This window comes from Schistocerca gregaria, chromosome 6 (genome assembly GCF_023897955.1).
Source record: "Schistocerca gregaria isolate iqSchGreg1 chromosome 6, iqSchGreg1.2, whole genome shotgun sequence".
Classification (NCBI taxonomy): Eukaryota; Metazoa; Arthropoda; class Insecta; order Orthoptera; family Acrididae; genus Schistocerca; species Schistocerca gregaria.
In genome coordinates this window covers 541887340-541908176 of record NC_064925.1, presented here as the reverse complement: position 1 = coordinate 541908176, position 20837 = coordinate 541887340, and the positions used below count along the sequence as shown (strand labels likewise).

Genomic DNA, 20837 nt, shown 5'->3' with positions numbered 1-20837 from the left:
TACATAATGGACAAACACAGTACTTCAGCAGTGTACTAATTCACTGCATAAATACAGAAAAACACGAACCTCATATTTTGTGTCTGAAAAAGAAGCACAAACTTTACTGATCCATCTCATAAATTTTTTTGGTTGACTTTTTCAATCTCTGCCCCTTTCCTCAACCTCTCCAGTCCTTTTCCTTCAACACTCTTCCTTACCCTTCAACCCTTCTGACGGGAGAAAGAGCCACCGGCTCCAAATGCTTGCATACCTAGAACCTTTTTTTCCGTGTGTGTTCTGCTGCTGCTTGGTGAATAGTTTTTTATCCATCCAGTTACTTCATAATACTTGGTTTGTTATACATAAGAAAGTACAATAGCTATTGTGATGATAATAGGTGACCAACGCCCCCCCCCCCCCTCCACCCCACCCCCCACCCCCCACCCTCATGGCACAGCATGGGCTGTTGGATTGTGAAATGTGCCTAACTAAGCAACAGGCTATTGTCACAGATAGTGTGCAGGGATTGGCAAAGTGATGCAGTCAACATGGTGGCCTTGGAGCTGACTCAGACCCTGGGTGGTGAGCACACAGGCAGCACGGGCAGCTGTGACTGCTCAGTAGGAGGCACACCGGAGTATGCAGAATAAAACATCAGTTCCCAACATGATTGATGGCGATTAAACTATGGTTGCATTTGCAATCATAAACGGTGACAGATAGGGTTTGTGTTTTCCCACAAGGACAGTGATGAACACGAACAGTGTCTGCTTGCACCGGCAGTGTGGAAAGGAACAGCTAGGTGTCCTTGGTACAAACTGTGGACCTCTGGAACCGGCAGTCGACAGAGTTGGAAGTTAGCCAGCAGGTGGGCCCTCTGATTGGTAGGCACCAAGCCAGCAGCATTTACACTTAGTGCTAGCAGGAGGTCCACAGAGGGTGGAGGCAGAATCTGTCAGTGGTAGATGGCTGACCTGTCACAAATCGTAGACTAGTGCAGACCTCCCATCCTAAATGGCTCCTGGTGATGATTCCATGACCCTTATATAGAATTGGTGTTATAAATGCAATACAGGTCCACTGTTGTTTCTAGGATGGTAGCAGTCACAACAAGATTGCAGCATGAAGTATGAGCATTGAGCAACCGTGACAACATTGCCCAGCTTTCCTGTCGCATCGGCAACTTCATAGCTGTGGTGCTGTTGTGATGACACAGTAGCTTTCCTTTCAGAAGCCCAGCTGGTGACTTCTGCTGTGTCAGTGTACTGAATACATCTGTTTAATTTCCTGTGTCACCATTCGTATGATGTCCTTCTTACTGAGACGGTCACAGGAGTCTGCTGCTGTGTCAGATGGGACCAAGGTGCAACTCAAGTAAAGGTGCTATCTGCAACTTGGTAAAAATCACAAAGACCTTTAACTTTGTAGGTCACCAAATTTAGCATGAACAGAAACAGTTGGTATTAAAGGCATCCCCTTTGCATGGGTACTGACCTCACAATAGAAAAGAGATGGTCGTATTAACAAATGGTATGACACGAACAAAACTAGATTTGGAGTGGGGAACAATAAATATGTTTGACACAGACTGGATGTATTGCCTGCTCTTGTTTTTGACCTATGTAACTTATTATTTTTAAAATTATACAGAAATTGTGTGTGCCACCCCCCCCCCCCCCCCCCTGCCCCCCAACACAAGTATACTGATAAAGGGCCAAACATGTCCTTGTCACAGCCAAACAATGGAAGATCCACAATGGTATAATGACAATATTATGGAAAGGATAGATTGCTACTGACCATATAGGGAAGACAAGTCACAGACAGGCACAACAAAAAGACTTCTATACATTTGGGCTTTCAACTGAAGAGTCTTCTTCTAAAGCAGAAAACTCTCTCTCTCTCTCTCTCTCTCTCTCTCTCTCTCTCTCTCACACACACACACACACACACACACACGTCAACCATACATGACCACCATCGCTTGCCACTGAGGCCAGACTCTATATGGTGAGCAACAATCTGTCTTTTATGTAACATCCAAGGAACACACAGCTATGGGAATAATAGTTCAGGCTTACAAAAGGCTTGAAACTTTACCCTTTATCTTAGAAAGATCTTTTGCTGCATATTAATTAATAGCATAATAAAATATCAAACTTAATCTGTATTTTAATGTACTTACGATGATGCTCATATGCTATGATAATAAATACACAATTTTCAGGATCACTATGATTTTGGAATGAGAGCTGTGAAAACAGTTATTGCAGTTGCTGGTAATCTGAAACGTGAAATGCCTGATATGGATGAAAGGCAAATAGTGCTGAGATCTTTGAGAGACGTTAATGTGCCAAAATTTTTAAGAGATGACCTGAAACTTTTTAATGGTACTGTTATTTTCTATCCTCTTATATTGATTTTCCTTTGCCATTTAACTGCTGTGGAACTATTAATATGCAGTGTTATACCTTTCATCAGGCACTGCGGACATCTTTAATAGAGGCAACTTGGCTTTCACTCAGTGACAGTGGTGTGTTTATTTGTGTTAAATGGTTGACTCTTGAGTGCTAGGGATGAGTTAACATTAAAATTCAAATTTCTTCCTTAATTTCCCAGCAGCTGTTCAGAGTAAGGTTGCTGAGTTGGAATATTTTTGTGAACTTGCTGTTGTGACTGCTTGTTGATTTTAACTTCTTTTTGTTTTTGAATATCCTTCTGTAAAGGCATTAAAGTATAGTTGCCTCTGTAAAGTGTCCTAGGTAGGTGAAGTTTGCTCCCTAACTGCACAGAGCGAGACAACTTAGAGATAGTGGGAGTGACAGGAAGCTTAACCCATTTATTTGTACATTTGACTTGGATTTGTTACTTGTCAACAAAGTACTGAATCAAAGATTCTGTTATGTATTGTGGTACTTATAAAACAGTAACTCAAGATATGTCTTATACATGAATCCAAATGATTTTATTCATATACAAAGGTATATTTACAATGCTCAATACATTACCTGCTGCCAAAGCTGAAAGATGCAGTATGTGATTAACATTATGCCTTTGTTGCTTTTTGTCCTTGTGAAAATAAGCAATCATTCATCCAGAGAGGTATGTTTGAAGACTCACTTTTCAACACAGTTAGGTTCATAAAGCATTTTGCATTTCTTTTGAGAATGCTTCACTTCCATGAAAACTGAACTTGTGTAAAACTTACCTGCTCAGTGACTTCAGTTTGTTACATCTTAGGTTTTACTCTCTATACAGGTGATGAGTAATAATACAGGTTTACAATGTATCACATTGGTTTAGGGGAAATCAAAACAAACAATTTGATATGTGACACTTGGTCTATAAAGCCAGGAAATAAGCTCAGATTGGACAACAAAAGCTACCTAAGCTACTGTGCTTGCAAGTCATATAAACAGACACTTGTAAACATTATGCAGAAACTAATTTTGCTCTAAACTTGTACAAGTGCAGTAGTCTCATATTAAGAAGGCCAGAGAAACAAAAGGCTTATTTGTTAATTTTATGCTGTTAAAATTCACAAACTTTTATGTAAAATATACACAAAAGTCAATTTTGTAATTTGCAGGTGCAAAAGCAAGTTGTGTTTAATATTCAAGGACAATTTTGGCGAGACAATGAGATGATATTCAAACAGTTAAGACCAACTGAGCCATTGTTGTGTCACAGAATGCAAAGAAATTCTGGTCATAACGTAAAGGCTGCTAGTGGGAACAAAGTTAATGTCTAGTCACTCGCAGATGGGACAAACTGAAATTGAGGGTAGCACAAACTGAAATGATCAGCTTAGTTTTCAAATGCATCCTGACAATGGAGAACCCAAGAGAATTGCCCTGATGTAATCATCAAACCATTGAAAACATGAGTGGATTAAGAGTTAGTTGTGAAATTTTTCACATTGAACAAATCTCCAGTGACCGACTCAATCACTATCAGATTCTATACTAAAATTACAGCCATGTTAGCTCATATTTTAATTATAATCCAACAAAGATTCCTCAAACAAAAATCAAGCCCAGTAATTGGAAGAAAGTACAAATCACAATCGTTTGGATGAAGGGTAGTAGAAATGATCCACAAAACTACTGTCCAATATCCTTGACACTGATTTCCTGTAGAATCTCAGAGCATATTCTGAGTTCAAATATAATGGAGATATATCAAACAGAATGACCTCCTTCAAATCGGCAAGCATGTATTCCAAAACCCTTGATCATATGAAAACCAGCTTGCACTTCCTCTCACATTATGCATCAAAAGCTTTCAATGAAGGCAGTTAGGTAGATGCAGTATTTCTTTATTTCATTTCCAAAAAGCATTTGTTTGGCTACCATATCTACACTTACTAGAAGTGCGATCATAGGGGTATCAGGTAAAATCTTTGACTGGATTGAGGATTTTTTGGTAGGGACAATGCAGCAAGTTGTTATTTTGGATGGAGAGTCTTTGTCAGATGTACAAATAATGATGAGTGTGCCCCTGAGAAATGTATTGGGACCCTTACTGTTCATGTTGTATATTAATGACCTTGTGGAAAATATTAATAGTAACCTCAAACTTCTCTCATATGATGCAGTTATATACACACATCAAAATAGTTTTGCATCAGCCTGGTTCCCTGAACACCTGAAGATAGATGTTGACTATGGATATTGTATCACAGACACAGTCCCTTTGACTGTTCAGAGATGTCACTAAACCCACTCAAGGTTGTAAACAACCATGCATAAGCAGCACCTATTAGACGGAAGGGTTCTGAAGCCAATCAGTTCCAGTCATTCCACCAGGAAGGAGGTACACAGCTCATGTTGTCTGTATTTCAACCATGCCTAGATGATCAGTACTGCGATTTGACCGCGTCTGCACAGTTACTTTGTGCCAGGAAGGGCTCTGTGTCCAGGTGTCTCTGAGTGAACCAAAGCAATGTTCTTTGGACATGGAGGAAATACAGAGAGACAGGAACTGTCGATTACATGCCTCGCTCATGCTGCCCAAGAGCTACTACTGCAGTGGATGACCACTACGTACGGATTATGGCTCTGAGGAACCCTGACAGCAATGCCATCATGTTGAAAAAGCTTTTCGAGCATACACAGGACGTTATATTACGACTCAGTCTGTGCACAATAGTGTGCACGATGCACAACTTCACTCTCAATGTCCATAGCAAGGTCCATTTTTGTAACCACACCATGCAGCGCTGTACAGATGGGCCCAACAACATGCCAAAGGGACCACTCAGGATTGGTATCAGATTCTCATTACTGATGAATGTCGCATATTCCTTCAACCAGGCAATCATTGGAGATGTGTTTGGAGGCAACCCAGCTGGACTGAACGCCTTAGACACACTGTCCAGTGACTGCAGCAAGGTGGAGGTTCTCTGCTGTTTTGGGGTGGCATCATGTGGGGCTGATGTACACTGCTGGTAGTCATGGAAGGTGCTGTAACGGCTGTATGATACGCGAATGCCATCCTCCAACTGATAGTGCAACCATGGTGGCAGCATATTGGCAAGACATTCGTCTTCATGGACGACAAGTTACCTCATCGTGCACATCTTGTGAATAACTTCCTCCAGGATAATGACCTCGTTCGACTAGAGTGCCCAGTATGTTTTCCAGACATGAACCCTATTGAACATGCCTGGGATAGTTTGAAAATGGCCGTTTATCAGGGTGTATACGACCTGGGACAACCGGGAGATCCGGGGAAAACCTGAGAATTTTTTCATCTGGGCGAAAAGTGGGAAAAACCCGGGAATTTTTCAAAAATGGTTCAAATGGCTCTGAGCGCTGAGGAACTTAACACCTGAGGCCATCAGTCCCCTAGAACTTAGAACTACTTAAACCTATCTAACCTAAGGACATCACACACATCCATGCCTGAGGCAGGATTCGAACCTGCGACCGTAGCAGTTACGCGGTTCTGGACTAAAGTGCCTACAACCGCTCTACCACTGCAGCCAGCAGGAATTTTTCATCGTTTTAGTTTTTAGTTAAATTTTTGTAACTTTGACTGCTATGAACTAATACTCTAACAAAGAATATTACCGTTTCTTGCTACTGCAGAATAATATTGCAGCAATAAAAAACGAACTAGAGGGAAAAAAAACCCAAAATAAAGTTACAAATTAAATGCACCATATACAACAACAAAACACAGTCTCATACAAGCATCAACCAACAGCAAAATGTGTCAAAGACTTTAGGAAGACTGTGATATATCTTAAAGTGTAACACCTGCAAAATAGATCAACATTATGTGTGAAAGCTTAGCTTCTCTTGCAGCTTATTAATCGTAGAGACCAATGTTGTATGTAAAAGCTTTTCTTTTCTTGTAGCAGCACTTTGTATATTAATTTAAACCATTACCTTTTCCTATTTGTGTGTTTGCACTACTGAACAGTGATGTTGCTATTGGCTGACTACATCATGTGTCCTATGCTCTGAATGTCCGCTGTCATTGGCTGGCGAGATCACTTGACATGAGCTACGACTGGCTTACAAAAGCACATCGCAGTCTCGATTTCAAGTAACATGCAGTGTTTCGTGGAATTCGAATTTATGCTTCTGTAATACAAAAATATGCATTGTACATGTTGCTGCATATCAGACATCTTTCCAAAACGTGTTTTTTCCCCTGAGTTTCGTTTTCTAAGGTGCCGGGAATTTCTGTGGCGGTGTATAAAACCACAACCATTGAAAGGATTGATAAGTGTTACCATTCCGAGGAAAAGTATACTGTTACTTAACATGGAAAAAGTGTATTTTCATCCGTGAGAAAGTGTACTTTTAACCGGGAAATCTGGGAAATATCCAGGAATTGTTTTCCTCGTCCACGTATACAACCTGGTTTATGGACCATGTGACACACCAACCACTCTGAGGGATCTACACCGAATCGCCATTGAGAGTGGGACAATCTGGACCAACAATGCCTTGATAAACTTGTGGATAGTATACCACGACTAATACAGGCATGCATCAGTGCAAAAGGACATGTTACTGGGTATTAGAGGTACCAGTGTGTACAGCAATCTGGACCACCACCTCTGAAGTTCTCGCTGTATGGTGGTACAACATGCAATGTGTGGTTTTCATGAGCAATAAAAAGGGTGGAAATGATGTTTATGTTGATCTCTATTCCAATTTTCTGTAAAGTTTCCAGAACTCTTGGAACTGAGATGATGCAAATTTTTTTTTTTGATGTGTGCATAATTGAGTACTCCGTGAAAGAAGCTGCATAAACATTCAGGCAGACTTTAAGATTTCAAAGTAGTGCAAAGATTGGGAACTTGTTTTAAATCTTCAGAAATGTAAAAGAGTGCATTTCAAAAATTAAAAAAAAGGAGTATCCTATGACTACAAGTGAGTCACTGTCACCTCATACAAATATCTGGGAGTAACACTTTGTAGATAAATGCAATAGCATGATCACATAGGCTCAGTTGTGGGTAAATCGGGTGGCAGAATTCATTTTATTGGTAGAAATGCAGACATTCTACAAAGGAGACTGCTTACAAATCATTTGTGTCACCCTGTATAGAATATTGTTGAATTGTGTGGGACCCATACCAAATAGCACTAACAGGGGTTATTGAACATATAAAGAGAAAGGCAGCACGAATGGTTGCAGGTTTGTCTGGCCTGTGGAAGAGTGTCACAGAGATACTGAAGAAACGAAACTGGCAAACCGTGGAATATAGGTGTAAACTATCCTGAGGAAACCCACTTACAAATTTTCAAGAACTACTCTCTCTCCGCAGGATGACCCCAACAGTCACGTAAAGAAGCTTTAATAGCTATATACACATATGTTAAATGCTTTTGTAAAACCAATATAATCTGATGATGAGGTGTCACCTCAAAACACATTCCTAAATAAATAACTTAGTTATCAACATATTTTGTGACTGCTAGCAGTATCTGAGAACCTTTGCATTCTGGCTTTAAATGATGACTGGAGGTATACTACAACCCCCTATATATCACTCCCATAGGGATTGTTAGGAAAAGATTAGTTTAATTATAGCAGACACACAAGCATTGTACGAATCATTTTTCCTGTTCTTCTTATGTGAATGGAACGGGAAGAATCCCAATAACCAGTACAGTAGGACGTACCCTTTGCCATCTCCTTCACAGTATTTTGCAGAGTATAGATGTAGATGTAGAAAGTGTGGTAGAGTATTTTTAATCTTGCATGGTGCACAGGCATTGTAGCTTAAATGATTATGTTGGCCAATTTGCATTCATAGATCACAAGTGTCCTACACCAAATTGTCTCTACTTCCCCTATAACACCATGGTACATTGTAAACAGTAATCATTTACACCGTGTATAGGAAAAAGTAACAGTGTTGTATTGACACTGATAGTTCCTTATTTGGGATGGACAGATAATTGCTATGTCAAAAACTGGTATGTTCTTGCCCAAACTCATTTCTCGGGCTTCAAAACCTCAAACTGTTTGCATGTTTATAGCAATGGGAGAAAAACTACAGGAGAAACTGATAGAAGGAGAAATCCAATTTCAGTTATGTAATACATTGCTTGCCAATCAAACTACACACATACAATCCCATAGAAATGCCTTTTCATTGAAAGTGCTGACTGAGTGACTGGTGAAACAATGAATAAAATGCAGTTAGTTGCGTGTGAGTCAATTGATCTCTCTCGCATGCTACTGAGTCAGTGCATACTACTATGAAATGTTAAGAGTTCATACTTGATATTTTAAACCTGTGTATTTTAATTTCTCATACTCTCTGCTCGGTGTAACTGAATGAAACATACTAATAATAATGTTTTATCTGTCTCTGGTTGGAGAACTTTTAGAAATGTATAAAACAGAACTGAAAACAGCCAGTAAAAGAATACATTCCTGTTACGTTTTCTATGTTGCACTTTCCAGTTGCTTTTTAAGTAAATTGTATTCTATGAAGAAGTGTGTGATGATGTGTAGATGTATAGTCACAAGAAATTTAATTAACAGATACAAATATGAATACTTCAAAAAACTGTGATTGACACTCAAACAACAGTGACTTACTTGCATTGAGAATAAAAAATAGTGCATTGAGAATGGCTAGCTACTAGCTGAAATCTGGATTTGCGTAATAACTGATTGCTGCACTCTATAATTTGTAAGCCAAAAAACGATGTAAATTCATTGAATAATTTTTGTTGTATAGGTGGTGAAATAACATTTTTTTACGGAAATGCCTTCAGACACCTGTGGTGAAGACAGCTTATCAGTATTATTTTGTTGTGAATGTAGGGGACTAGGATAAATCATGGGCACTTCGTATGTGTTGCAACTCTTGTTCGGTTAAAATATGAGAATCTTGTGCATATGATTTGTCAGGAGCCTACAAATCATGCAGGTAACTGCTATTTGTGCTTGGCACCACAGATGTGGTAAATTTGTCACTGAAGGAAGGAGAAACAGTTCTATTTCTTAATTGTCCATCTACTATTCGACCTATTTCACATTCAGATAGTTTAAAATTTCCTTTCTACCACAAACTTATGAGCTTGAAGTGGAAAATGTGTTGGAAGAGTGAAAGAAGAAAAACCCAGCAAGCCTTCCACAGCCCATAAGTCTTATTTGAAAGGAAAAGAGAGAGAGAGAGAGAGAGAGAGAGAGAGAGAGAGAGAGAGAGAGAGACAAACCCCATGGACTAAGTCGAACAGAACTGAGTGACGTCATGCAAGACCCTGATTTATTGAAGGAAAAAGAAGAACTTCTATGGTGAAGACTACAGCTTGGAAGCTGTATTATGTCACAGTGGCAAATGTCTACCTTCTATTCCTGTTGGCCATGCAGTTTACAAGATGTACACTTACACCAATATGGCAGTCCTTTTCGATTTGATCAAATATGCTCAACTCAAGGGGAAAATTTGGTGTGAATTAAATGCCAACTCTTTAGAATTTATGTGGAACAGTAGTGATAGGAAATCAAATTATATTTCGGCGGACTGGCATTCAAAAAATTTTAACACTGGCAAGAGAAGTGTTGTTGCCGAATGGAGAAGGGCAAGCCTTTAAGTATTTAAAGAGAGACTTTTCTTACATTAATTGATACAGCAGTTGAGGAAGGTACTTTCGTTGGGCCACAAATTTGACAATTTGTATAGGTCCTGCATTGTACCAGATTTTGGATGGGACAGAAAAGCAAACTTGGGAAACATTCACGAATTTTTAGGCAACCAAAGAGATGAAAACTACAGTCATTTCTTGCCAGTACTCCTGCAAAAGTACCATCGATATGAATGCAACATATCCTTTAAAATCTGTTTTTTACACTCACACCGAGACATTTTCTCTTCTAGTTGTGCAGCAATGAGCATGGAGAAAGGGTGCATATGGTGTCTTTGTTCCATTGCAGAGGTATCAGGGCTATTTCAATGAAGCATTGCTTGAGGATTACTGATGGTCTTTGTGTAAGGATGCTTTGGAACTCACTCAGTAGAGACAAACCAAATGACAGTGATTTCATAAAGCCACTACATGATTTTCTTCAGGCCCAAACAACTGCCAAGTATTTTGCCATCAATTTAGAACCCTTAGGCAGCGTTCACATTGCCGGCCGGGCTGAGCCGAGCCTGGCCGGGCCGCTGTCCGCTTTGATATCAGACACATGCTTTTGAACTGCGGCGTTCACACTGGCGGCCGGGCTGCGCCAACACGGCGTGAGCCTCCTGGAGCCGAGCCGGCGACATCCCGAGTGTTTAATATTGCCGGCGCGAGCCGACCGCAGGCGCGAGCCTGTGGAGCAGCACTACAGCTTCTGCAGTACACGCATCACACGTCTCCCTTCTGATTTCATCACAAGTGTGACTGCACACATCTTTTATTTTAAGGTGTTACCTCACATTTCAAAATCAGTGAGGAAAAATTACATTTATTATAATGATACATGCGAAATTACTTTTATTTCATTTATTTAATCTACCGTATTTACATGCATTTACAACAATAGCTTGTCAGCGATCGCGGCATTGCCACCACTGAATAGTTCACATTTACTTGTAAACGGAGGCAGATATGAGTGTCACTGAGGGACGGAAATGTGTCCCTACCAGATGACAATGAATTGTAAAGTCATGCTGTGGCACGTTACTATAAGCTGTTGTCTGTGATATCTTTTTGCGACGTTCTTACTTTAATGAATGCAGAATAACATATACATGACTTAACTTGTGTCCATCAATTTGGTATCAGAAATTCGGCTAGTATGACAGTAATTATGCAGTTTCCAGATTATGGAACGAAGTAACCAAGGAGTGTGTTTCAGATTGTACACACAAATATAAATTATTTTCCTTTATAGTTTTATTTGCTTTATTTACAGTGAAATGAGATACCCAAAAATACAGTAAATAGCTAAGTACTTTCAATTCCAAAATTTATTTTTGAAAGGTTTTTGAATTATTTTAAGTTGCATTTTTAACGAAATATTCAATAAAAGTGTTCCTGACAGTTTTCGAACGTAATGTGGAATTTCTGTTGAACGTGGCACCAGCTGTCTGCATATCAGCATTGTTACAAAACTTTTCACCTGCAACATTGCATCCTTCTCTTTCAATGACAATATTAGGAAGTAGACAAATGCACTTGAATATGTGATCAGCTAAGTCAATGGATGTTTCAATTTCCTTCATCAGTAGTCTCCATTTATTGGTCATTATACCAAATGCACATTCAACAATTTTTCTTGCTCTGGAATGCATATCATTGTATAGAATCTTCTTATTGTCCAAATTTATGCGAGGAAAAGGTCTCATCAAATTCTCTAATAAGGGGTAAGCTTCATCTCCCAAAATGACGTACGGTAGTCCCTGACACATTCCTTCAAGTCTTGTTGGTGGCGGTAATAACAGCTCCCCATTTGTAAGTTTCTTATATAACATACTTTCTTTAAACACGCCTTCATCAGACTGTTTACCGTAGGCACCAACATCTACAGCTATAAATTTGTAATTTGCATCAGCAACTGCTTGGAGTACAATCAAATAATTCTGTTTGTAATTTTAAAACATGCTGCCAGAAAGTTTAGGACATTGGACACGTATGTACTTCCCATCTATACATCCAACACAGTTTGGAAATCCCCATCTCGTATGCATTTCACTGGCAATTTCTTTAAATCGAGAAACAGTTGGTGTTGGTAAATGAATGGGAGAAAGTGACTCCCATATGGCCATACAAACGTCTTTCACCACCACTGATACGGAGGACACTCCTAATCGGAATGACGACGCTAGTGCATGAAAGGAGATGCCAGTGGACAGATATTTGAGAAAAAAATCGTAAAATGTGTTACTCACGTGTGGTGTTGGACGAAGTTTTTACAGTTTTGTTTGCACAGTAGATACTTACTTAGTCCATGTTATTTCATAGTTATACAACAATAAATAAATAGACATGGCCATACTATATTCTTTCAATTAAAATAATGAAATCGAAATGCAAAGACCTGAGAGACAGGTACAGAAAATAACTTGTATAACTTGTCAAAATCTCATGTGATCCAGGGAATAGTATATTAAAATGCATTTCCACTCGGGCTTTGTTCTGTCACATGATTTTCCTAAGTTCCAAGACCTATGCACGTTCCTTATCAGTGGAAATAGGACCACTGAGTCAAAGGGCATTATCTCAAAACTCTTAGCCTGTCAATCTGCCTATCTTACAAGCTAATGAAAAGAATTCTGTGAGGTCATCAGTGGCGCCACATGATGAACCATCACCACTGCCAAGCGCTGCGTCATGAAGGAAAAAGTTGGAAAATTCTGAAGGAGTATTTCTGCGATTCTTTGTTCAAGGCACAGCAAGACATTACCCAAAATGTCGAAGCTAATTACTAACTAATGATTCACAGGAGTCCCATAAACTCTCTTCCCCTCAGAGGTAAGCGTTCCTGAAATTTAAAATACAAAAGCCTGACTACAATTAATTGGAGGTAGTGAATGCTGCACAAAATTCTACTGAAAACCAAAAAGTTTGTACTAATGAATCTTACCTTATTGTTATACACAAGGTTTCTTCTGCTGTTATACTTCTGCGAAAATTTGTGTTTTGTTTCGAAATTTTGTCTTGAATGTTCTGCAGCACATACTGAAATGTATTATGATTCATTCTGTAATATGAATAAAATTTTTCAGGATAGTTTTTAAGGTCTTCATGTAAAGAAAAAAAACTCTCCTAAATGTCTGTCGCTATTTATGGGCTGAATCCAAAATGGCTCTGAGCACTATGGGACTTAACATCTGAGGTCATCAGTCCCCTAGAACGTAGAACTACTTAAACCTAACTGACCTAAGCACATCACACACATCCATGCCCGAGGCAGGATTCGAACCTGCGAGCGTAGTAGTCACGCGGTTCCGGACTGAAGCGCCTAGAACCGCACGGCCACCGAGCCCGTCATGGGCTGAATCCATAACCTCTTAGTTTTCTGTACTTCAAACCTCGAAGAGTTACTGCAGAGTCAAAACAATACCAATAAAAGAGTGAAGACATTGTTCTACACGACAGCACAGACTAGCTAAAGGAGAGCAACTGTTGACTGTAGCTGCGTTTTCTACTGACTTGCTTGTCAGCTGTCGAAGGGTGAGGATTTTTTTAAATTTATTTATTTGGCCTCCGGCAACTAACAGCCGCTGCTATTTAAAAAAGCGAAATGGTCTTCCAATTTTGTTGGGATATGTAATTAAAACATATCATTCTCTCTTAAACCATTATAATAAAATATCATAGGAACTAAAAATAACAAATATTTTTCTTTTTGACTTTCCATTTTCTCAACACAAAAATAATAAGATTATGCTCATAAAGTGAAGGAAACATTAAAAATTTGTTGGGCAATGTAACAAGCACAGGAGAAGGCAAGCTCATTGGAAAAGTGTGCACCTTTTTGCAGTTGAAACACAACCCATTCTGAGCAGTTAGTCACGACAGATCAGGTAATTACTTTGTGCTCGACATGCCATGTAGCAAGTTCATCTGCAGCAGGCAAAGGGTTTAAACATATATTTATGTACTATTTGCTTTAGATATATCCAACTTTTAGAAAATTGTAATAGTTCATAGGTTAAAAGTTTTTGTATTGTTTGTGTAAAAATATATGTCAAGCAAGAAATGCAGTATTTTGATGCAGTATTAGGTCTCATACTTTCAGTACATGTCTGAGAACATTTTTAATTAACTGTCTTTTAGGAATAGTCTCAGACTTGTTCCCACGAATGGTAGAACAAGCTATTGATTATGGAGAAATGGAAAAGGCCATTTGCAAGTCTTGTCTTGTCCTACAAATGGAAGTTGTTCCAGGTAAGAAAGCAACCAACTGTTATATTTTCTTCCGGTGTAGCATACTTTCTGAAGCCTCCATTTTGTGTCAGTTTTGTGAAAGTGGTGAAAGGAAACCCATGGATGGCTTCATTAAAAAATTATTTGGTAATAAAAATAGGAACTAGACATGCTGTTCGTGAACCCCATATGTTCTGTTAATGTTCACTTGTTAAAACTACACTTTCATTACTCCACATTAACACAGTTTTAGAAGTTTTGTTATGTACCCGAAGTTTTGTTATGTACTTATACTCTTTATTATTTACTTATTTCTCCATATAAACATCTTTACAGCTTGTGGAATAAATCACTGTTTTATAAATATTGTATGTGAATAAGTGCACAAACATGGATATATGTGTGTGTGCGTGCGCGTGCTCACACACACATACACACACACACACACACACACACACACACTTTTATGTTAAGTACAGAAAAGTGATACTGTAGTAAATAAACTGTTTTTAGCTTGCAACAGCAAATTTTAAACTATATTATTTCAATTCACGTATTTCACATTTTCTAAAAATAGTGATGTATTTCATGGGCTCTAAAAGTGCTGCTACTGAGAAGAAATAAGTGATCTATTAAGTAAGGCCTTATGTTTGTAGGGATGTGTTGGAATGACAAACAACTGAGGAATTTTGGTAATTCCTCTGTTGTTTGAATCTACATCATAATTCTGCGTTAGGAGGCCCAAAACGGTAAAGTATGTTGGAGAATGGATCTCAGCTGGTATCAATAAAGTGTACCTGGTGAACGAATGAAAATCAAACTAGATAAGGCATTTTGTGCCTGCAGAAAAATGTACATCTCAATATATGTACCATTGAATACCAAATCAAGACACTATAATACAGTAATCAGATCATCAGCCCTCTGTGCAGCAGACTACCTACCACTAAGCAAGTAGACCCCAATAAGAATCCTTAGTTACAAAAAATGAAATTCCTGCGAAAAACCAACGGTCCTACCAGAGACATGAACTTTACCAACACCAGGAACAACCTCATCAATGAAGATGATGACTAGTTTTCAGTAGCAACCTGTACAGAATGGATCCCCATAGATTATCCTACAAGATTTTCAAAGTAGTCAACAAGGGTAAACCAACTGTATCTCTGTGCAACAAAAAATTGGAAAAGACTTTGCAGAACTTCATATCAGGCATGCCTTAGTAACAACAGTGACTAATATTTTTATACTGAAACCATTGTGATCCAGTCTGGAGCATAATGGTCTTGGAAGATCATAAATTTTGCCTCATGACTTGTTGACAGTAATGGTTTTGCAAATGGTCTGGGGGAGTTGCTTCAAAGTGTAACATGCTTCCATTTTACTCTCTTCTTTCTGGTAGAATCAGAACTCCCCAATGCATCAATTTGGCAGCTACCTTTCTTGTTGCCAAAAATCCTGTTAAAATTTTCTGAACCTAGCTCCACAACAATCTAGTTAAGTTTGTAGTATGTTCGATGGCTTGTTATTGGTCTTTAAGTTCAAGTCTCCAAATTTTCCCAATATTTTCCTCTGTTCAGACAGTTAGTGTATATTCGAAGTGGTTTGCTGTCAGTCAATATGTTACCATTTTGAAAGGATAAAACCACTCTTATAGTTGAGTTTTCCATTGTGTCTTCTTTGTATGCTATTTTCAATATGACAACAGTTTCTGTAGAATTGTTATAGCAGAAAGCAAAATTTCTGCCACAATTTGTTCACTTAACTCGCCATCATAAAATAAATGAGGGGGGAGGGGGGGGGGGAGGAGTGAAATATCTGTTGCAAAAAAATTCACTGGACAGACAAAATAGTGGGCAATGCTATAAGCAGGTCTGAATTTGCAGGAGCTGTGTGACACATCCCTCATGAGAAAAATGTGTACTATGCCATCTCCAACCAGGACTGTACAAGTAAAGGTATGTAGAGAGGCACATAATTTTGTATCATGTTTAATGCTCCTTAAACTCTTGTATCAAGTGAGATAATGCAACAAAAAAATGGAATGATATACTTGTAATGGTATTTAGAAGCTCTTGGAAAGATGAGTGCAGTGCTATAAAGCTAGTTAATCATGAGATTGAAATTTTTTGCAGTGAAATCTGAGAAAAGTGCAGAAATTGAAAGAATAGGTGTCCGGAGTTGCCTGTTGAGTCATAAACACAGCAACGTGGAGTACTCATTCTGCTTGTTTCAACAAAACCTGTCCACTAAAAAATGAGTGTCTTCAAACATCTGATATGGTTTTCTAAGAGACAATAAGGATATAAATCCATTTACAGAAGTCGTAGCACACCTGCATCAGTGTCATATAAATTAGGGCCAGGAGGAAATGTGTTTTATCTTAGTGCCATATGTGTAGCTTCTAGTTTCTTATAACAACTGAGCCTGGTGTGAGAGCTCCACAAATTTCTCTTCTCCCCAATTCTATTCAATACGTCCTTATTAGTTATGTGATCTACCCATCTAATCTTCAGCATTCTTCTGTAGCACCACATTTCGAAAGCTTCTATTCTCTTCTTGTCCAAACTATTTATCATCCATGTTTCACTTCCATACGTGGCTACACTCCATACAAATACTTTCAGAAATGACTTCCTGACACTTAAATCTATACTCGATGTTAACAAATTTCTCTTCTTCAGAAACATTTTCCTCTACATTTTATATCCTCTCTACTTCGACCATCATCAGTTATTTTACTCCCAAATAGCAAAACTCCTTTACTACTTTAAGTGTCTCATTTCCTAATCTAATTCCCTCAACATCCCTCAATTTAATTTGACTAAATTCCATTATCCTCATTTTGCTTTCGTTGATGTTCATCTTATATCCTCCTTTCAAGACACTGTCCATACTGTTCAGCTGCTCTTTCAGGTCCTGTGCTCTCTCTGACAGAATTACAACATCATCGGCCAACTTCAAAGTTTTTATTTCTTCTCAATGGATTTTAATCCCTACTCTGAATTTTTCTTGTGTTTCCTTTACTGCTTGCTCAATATACAGATGGAATAACGTCGGGGATAGTCTACAGCCCTGTCTCACTCCCTTTCCAACTGCTGCTTTCCTTTCATGCGCCTCGACTCTTGTAACTGGCATCTGGTTTCTGTACAAATTGTAAATAGCCTTTTGCTCCGTGTATTTTAGACCTGCCACCTTCAGCATTTGAAAGAGAGTATTCCAGTCAACATTGTCAAAAGCTTTCTCTAAGTCTACAAATGCTAGAGATGTAGGTTTGCCTTGCCTTAATCTACACTCCCGGAAATGGAAAAAAGAACACATTGACACCGGTGTGTCAGACCCACCATACTTGCTCCGGACACTGCGAGAGGGCTGTACAAGCAATGATCACACGCACGGCACAGCGAACACACCAGGAACCGCGGTGTTGGCCGTCGAATGGCGCTAGCTGCGCAGCATTTGTGCACCGCCGCCGTCAGTGTCAGCCAGTTTGCCGTGGCATATGGAGCTCCATCGCAGTCTTTAACACTGGTAGCATGCCGCGACAGCGTGGACGTGAACCGTATGTGCAGTTGACGGACTTTGAGCGAGGGCGTATAGTGGGCATGCGGAAGGCCGGGTGAACGTACCGCCGAATTGCTCAACACGTGGAGTGTGAGGTCTCCACAGTACATCGATGTTGTCGCTAGTGGTCGGCGGAAGGTGCACGTGCCCGTCGACCTGGGACCGGACCGCAGCGACGCACGGATGCACGCCAAGACCGTAGGATCCTACGCAGTGCCGTAGGGGACCGCACCGCCACTTCCCAGCAAATTAGGGACACTGTTGCTCCAGGGGTATCGGCGAGGACCATTCGCCACCATCTCCATGAAGCTGGACTACGGTCCCGCACACTGTTAGGCCGTTTCCGCTCACGCCCCAACATCGTGCAGCCCGCCTCCAGTGGTGTCGCGACAGGCGTCAATGGAGGGACGAATGGAGACGTGTCGTCTTCAGCGATGAGAGTCGCTTCTGCCTTGGTGCCAATGATGGTCGTATGCGTGTTTGGCGCCGTGCAGGTGAGCGCCACAATCAGGACTGCATACGACCAAGGCACATAGGGCCAACACCCGGCATCATGGTGTGGGGAGCCATCTCCTACACTGGCCGTACACCTCTGGTGATCATCGAGGGGACACTGAATAGTGCACGGTACATCCAAACCGTCATCGAACTCATCGTTCTGCCATTCCTAGACCGGCAAGGGAACTTGCTGTTCCAACAGGACAATGCACGTCCGCATGTATCCCGTGCCATCCAACGTGCTCTAGAAGGTGTAAGTCAACTACCCTGGCCAGCAAGATCTCCGGATCTGTCCCCCATTGAGCATTTTTGGGATTGGATGAAGCGTCGTCTCACGCGGTCTGCACGTCCAGCACGAACACTGGTCCAACTGAGGCGCCAGGTGGAAATGGCATGGCAAGCCGTTCCACAGAACTACATCCAGCATCTCTACGATCGTCTCCATGGGAGAATAGCAGCCTGCATTGCTGCGAAAGGTGGATATACACTGTACTAGTGCCGACATTGTGCATGCTCTGTTGCCTGTGTCTATGTGCCTGTGGTTCTGTCAGTGTGATCATGTGATGTATCTGACCCCAGGAATGTGTCAATAAAGTTTCCCCTTCCTGGGACAATGAATTCACGGTGTTCTTATTTCAATTTCCAGGAGTGTATTTTCTTAGATAAGTCGTAGGGTCAGTATTGCATCACGTGTTCCAACATTTCTACGGAATCCAAACTTATCTTCCCTGAGATTGGTTTCTACCAGCTTTTCCATTCGTCTGTAAAGAATTCATTTTAGTATTTTGCAGGCGTGGCTTATTAAACTGATAGTATAGTAATTTTCACATCTGTCAACACCTCCTTTCTTTGGGATTAGAATTATTATATTCTTCTTGAAGTCTGAGGGTATTTCAGCTGTCACATGCATCTTGCTTAGCAGATGGTAGAGATATGTCAGGGCAGGCTCTCCCAACACTATCAGTAGTTCTAATGGAATGTTGTCTACTCCCGGGGCCTTGTTTCGACTCAGGTCTTTCAGTGCTCTGTCAAACTCTTCATGCAGTATCATATCTCCCATTTCATCTTCATTTATATCCTCTTCCATTCCCATAATATTGTCCTTAAGAATATCGCCCATGTATAGACCCTCCACATACTTCTTCCACCTTTCTGCTCCCCCTTCTTTGCTTAGAACTGGGTTTTCGTTTGAGCTCTTGATATTCAAACAAGTGGTTCTCTTTTCTCCAATGATCTCTTAATTTTCCTGTAGGCAGTATCTATCTTACTGTTAGTGATACATGCCTCTACATCCTTACATTTGTTCTCTAGCCATCCCTGCTTAGATATTTTTCACTTCCTGTCAATCTCATTTTTGAGATGTTTGTATTCCTTTTTGTCTGCTTCATTTACTGCATTTTTCTCCTTTCATCAGTTAAATTCAATTTCTCTTCAGTTACCCAATGATTTCTACTAGCCCTTGTCTTTTTACCTACTTGATCCGCTGCTGCATTCACTATTTCATTTCTCAAAGCTGCCCATTGTTCTTCTACTGTATTTCTTTTCCCCCTTCTTGTCAATCGTTCCCTAATGCTCCTCCCCCTGAAGCTCTCTACAACCTCTGGTTTAGTCAGTTTATCCAGATCCTATTTCCTTAAATTCCCAGCTTTTTGCAGTTTCTTCAGCTTTAATCTACAGTTCATAATGAATAGATTGTGGTCAGAGTCCACATCTGCCCTGGAAATGTCTTACAATATAAAACCTGGTTCCTAAATCTGTCTTACCATTGTATAATCTATCTGACACCTTCCAGTATCTCCAGGCTTCTTCCATGTATACAACCTTCTTTTATGATTCTTGAACCAAGTGTTAGCTATGATTAAGTTATGCTCTGTGCAAAATTCGATCAGGCGGCTTCCTCCTTCATTCCTTAGCCCCAATCCATATTCACCTATTACATTTCTTTCTCTTCCTTTTCCTACTATCGAATTCCAGTCACCCATGACTATTAAATTTTCGTCTCCCTTCACTATCTGAATAATTTCTTTTATCTCATCATACACTTCACCTTTCTCTTTGTCATCTGCAGAGCTAGTTGGCATATAAACTTTTATTAATGTGGTAGGCGTGGGCTTCGTATCTATCTTGGCCACAATAACGCAGTCACTATGCTGTTCATAAAGCTATTTAGATGACGGATGAAGATGGGGATATAGGTTTCGTTTGCAAAGAATGTAAGCAAATGGTGAAAATAGTGGTGTGTCATGTCCTGAAAAATATCCTTATAATGCCAAGATTCTGTAATCTTCATTTGAAAACATAAAAAAAATAAACTGGAAGTGTGAAGCTTAAAATAGGCCAGTGAAAAATAACAAATTGATAAGAGATCTGCAAGTAATATTTTAGCAGTGTTAACACACATTACACAAATTACTATGTGGCAGCTTGTGTGATAGGAATGAGTCAAAGGAGTGT

General features: G+C 39.8%; 1 protein-coding gene across 1 annotated transcript in view; it reads left to right on the top strand.

Annotated features, from left to right (window-relative positions):
• Positions 1–20837, top strand: part of LOC126278931 (dynein axonemal heavy chain 1-like) — an 825957-nt gene that overhangs the window by 346221 nt on the left and 458899 nt on the right. Inside the window, 2 exon segments of the mRNA XM_049979209.1 lie at positions 2210–2372; positions 14232–14303. Of these exon segments, the coding sequence (XP_049835166.1) occupies positions 2210–2372; positions 14232–14303 (235 nt within the window).